This window comes from Pistacia vera, unplaced genomic scaffold (assembly GCF_008641045.1).
Source record: "Pistacia vera cultivar Batoury unplaced genomic scaffold, PisVer_v2 Contig650, whole genome shotgun sequence".
Taxonomy (NCBI): Eukaryota; Viridiplantae; Streptophyta; class Magnoliopsida; order Sapindales; family Anacardiaceae; genus Pistacia; species Pistacia vera.
Window position 1 is genome coordinate 696954 of NW_022196502.1, and position 4137 is coordinate 701090.

At 34.3% G+C, this 4137-nt stretch overlaps 1 protein-coding gene across 1 annotated transcript; it reads left to right on the forward strand.

The window, feature by feature from the left end:
* Positions 1–3286: 3286 nt before the first annotated feature.
* Positions 3287–3874, forward strand: LOC116111824 (non-functional pseudokinase ZED1-like). The gene has a single exon (XM_031397974.1). The coding sequence runs from the start codon at positions 3287–3289 to the stop codon at positions 3872–3874; it is 588 nt and encodes a 195-aa protein (XP_031253834.1).
* Positions 3875–4137: the final 263 nt, after the last annotated feature.

Consider the following 4137-nt stretch of genomic DNA (forward strand, 5'->3'; position numbering starts at 1 on the left):
GTTACGAATTTTAATGTTATGCAAATGAAGGGTGTGGCAATGCCATTGTAATAGACCTTTCCTTCATATAATTTGTTTTGGTATTCATATTGCTTGAAGGCAACCACATCTGCCTTAATTATTGATTAGACATATACTTAACTCTGTTGCTAGATAATTATATTATCATATCTAGATCATCTATTCACCATGTTATACTTTGATCTTGAGGGTAAAGGTGTTTATGTCCCCTAAATGATTGTTCTTTATATATATAGTTGTGTTCTCTCTCTCTCTCTCTCTCTCTCTCTTTCTTTGAGCTAGTTTTTGGGTTTGAATTCTACCTACTCTGATGTTATATATGAGCTAGCTTTTGGGTTTGAATTCTATCAAACCCCATGTTATATATGAGCTTGAGTTCTACCAAGCTTCTACCAAGCCCAATGTTATATATGACAGATTCCCACATGCTTGGAGTTTATAGAAAATATTCTTTTGTTGATGAGATTTATATATAAATTTTGTTTAATCAAAGAAAAAGAATTCTTGATTTATACTATATACTTTTGTTAGGGCCAAAAATCGTCTTGGGCTTGACGAGGCCCAATAACGAAATAAACATGTCACGACCCCAAGCCTCAACCCAATCTCGATTGGGCCTACGCTTAAAATCAGCTTCCGACTTACCCACTCTATGAGTTGGGCTATCCTATAAGTTAAACTAAACTGGGTTTCAGCCCATTAGCCTGCAACAGTCTATAAATAGGAAATCAGAATCCAATTCTATTTCCTCTTCTACTAAGATTTCAAATCTTACTCAAATTATTAAACTTGATCTAATAAGGTCAAGAAATTATATCTCTTTCATGATAGGGATTATCTCCCAAAATAGGACTTAGTGTCCTACTAAGATTCCAACTCTTATTTAAACTATTAAACTTAATCTGATAAGGCTAAGAAATCATATCTCTTTCATGATAGGGATTATCTCCCAAAATAGGACTTAGTGTCCTACTAAGATTCCAACTCTTATTTAAACTATTAAACTTAATCTGATAAGGTTAAGAAATCATATCTCTTTCATGATAGAGATTATCTCCCAAAATAAGACTTAGTGTCCTACTAAGATTCCAACTCTTATTTAAACTATTAAACTTAATCTGATAAGGTTAAGGAATCATATCTCTTTTATGATAGGGATTATCTCCCAAAAGAGGACTCAATGTCCTACTAGGATTCCAACCCCTTGGGTTCATTATAAAAACAGAGGCTCGCCCTCTCATTAAGGGAGCTCCCACAGTCAATCTACACTACTCAAAACCATCTATTTGCTCCTAAGTTCTTGCTCCCAAGAATCCGACGCCTCCGCCGTAGTCCTAGCCTCAGACAAGACTCCTGGTAATTCTTCTTCTCCTTAATTCTTATTAAATCTCTTTCAGCTTTGCTGACTTGAGCGTCGGAGTGCCTACGGCAAACACCACCTCGGTGTTTTCCGGAAGCTTCACGCTTGCCCTTTCATGTGTGCAGGTCTAATGGATTGTCAGTGACCTCAACCTCACGGGATCACACCCTATTTTCATGACGGTAGATTTTTTGCATCTACAACTTTTATGTTATATGTGAGCTACAGCAAGATCGTTAGGTGGATCACTTACTTTTTATGACTGGCATGTTACGATGTTACTAGAAGAATCAAAATTTTCTATCATTTACATTAATTTTTTGTTGCAGATTTTTGGCGATTTGGGCCTTTGAAACAGGAAATATAAGTAATTTGAATAAATCCACAAACTCTTAAAGAGAGATGAGATGAAGAGAAAAACTATATTATATTGCTTTAACTTGAATACAATGCTTGGAATCAATTAAACCTAATACTAGCTAGCTTTATATAAAATTTTACAAGTAGATATTATTAAGGAATATGGTGTAATAAGACTAGATCCGTACATATCTATTGAGATGAATGATTAGGATTAAGTGTACAAGCAATAAAACTCTAAACCTATTCGGTTAATACTTAGAAAGCTTCTACATATTCTTTTGATACTTGTAGAGTTGTAGGTCAAGTTTGGCTAAGGTCTTTTGAGATGTATATTAGAACTCACGTGGACTTGGGCATGAGTCTGCCGTGACACTAGGTAGGTATTGTGGCCTCTGATGGGTTTTGAATTTTGATGCTATTTATTAGGGGTGTTCAGTTCTAGGTATCCTGCACTTTTGAAAGAACCGAAACTGACGGTTCCTTGAAATTTGGAACCAGAACTGGAACCGACGGTTTCGGTTCCTAGATACCCAGAACCAGAACCTATAGCAATGGTTTCGGTTCCGGTTCCGGTTTCGGTTCTGTGTACCTTGTAAACTTAATATCACCCCCCAAAAGTTTTTAAAATGGTAAAAAAACTCTTAAAAACTTACAAATACCCTCCCACCTTACACTTGTTCACAAAAATAAAATTACAAATTATAAATTCAAAATTACAAACTTTATTACTTTGTACAGGTAGATTCTCAAAAGTCAAACCAACTTACTTTAAATGTTATGAAATATAAATATAAATGTATTCACATTACTTTTTTTACAAAAGTTTTTACTAACCCCCCTAATCTTTAATTTTATTTTATATTAGTCTCGATTCCTGGTTCTTGGTTCTGGTTCCGGTTCGTAATTATAAGAATCGGAATTAGAACTGCACAGTAACGGTTCCAAAAATTTGGAACCGGAACCTACCTATTGACGATTGGTTCGGGGTAGGAACCGAAACCAAACCGAGGGTACCTACCGGTTTCGGTTCCAACCGGTTCTTTTGAACACCCCTACTATTTATATCACTCTATTACAGTATTATCCTTGGAGTGTTAAATCAAAAGTTGACAGCACATTAAAGTCACGGACAACTTTCCATTTCTTATAATTTGTTTCTTTCGATGAAGCTTAGTGGGACATTAACAAACTTTTCATTCCTTATAATTTGTTAATTGTTAATGATAATTTTAATTTATGCATTTTTACGTTAGATGATGTGTTCGTTTTTTAAAGGAAGCAAAAGGCAAAAACAGGAAACATTTCTGCTGAATGGTAAAATTTTATTGAAAGAGTTAATTGCGTCTTCTAAAAAATAAATGTAATCCAATTCGCAGCTTCACTGATAAAGAGATCAAGATAGCAACAAACAATTATGATCAACAGAATATTAAATATATAAAGGTTTTCTATAAGATCAACCAGTTTCTGTTATGAAAATTTTACCTAATTCTCATTTCCTAACTGAATATAGTATTAAATGTCGTTGTATTTGCATTGCAAATGAGTCACAAAAATATTTTGAAGTTGATTGGATGTTGTTTAGAGACTCAAGCTCCCATTATACCTTTTGAACATGTGGAGTACGAGACTCTAGCTGATCGTATTTATCGCTCATGTGAACCACATTTTGAGCCTTTGTTATTGACATATAGGTTAAAGATTGCTATAGAGATAGCTAATGCAATTGCATATCTCCATTCTGGGTTCCCTCGACCCATTGTTTTTAAACTGATCAATCAATCGACTATTGTATTCAATGAACAATATGTTGCCAAATTGTTTGATTTTTCAGTCTCCATGTCCATTCCAGAAGGTGAAACTCACGTAAAATATAAAGCCTCACGTAAGTTTGAATTTGTTGCACCTGAGTGTGGTTGGACAGGTAAATTCAATGAAAAGTTGGATGTCTATAGGTTTGGCACATTGCTGCTTGTGCTTTTGACTGGACGTAAAATGATTAATACTTTTGAAGATGAATACTATTTGGAGGGTCATGTGAAGAAATGCATCGAGCAGAACATACATCCCATAATTGTTGGTATTGAACTGTCTCCAGAAAAAGAACAGCTATTGCTTGCTTTTACTTAGCTTGCCTTAAATTGTCGCTCTGTTTCGGAAGAAGATAGGCCAACAATGATTGGTGTTGCAAAACAACTTAGGCAAATGTATAAATCTATTTGTTAATTACAAAATTGTGAATTTTCATGTATTTATGAAGGGTGGAATACCCTTGTAATCGATCTTCACTTTCTTCATAAATTTTGTTCTGATATTCATATATTGTTTTTATTTCTATAGAAGTACTTAACTCTATTGCTAGATAATTACATATACTGTCAAATCTATAGACC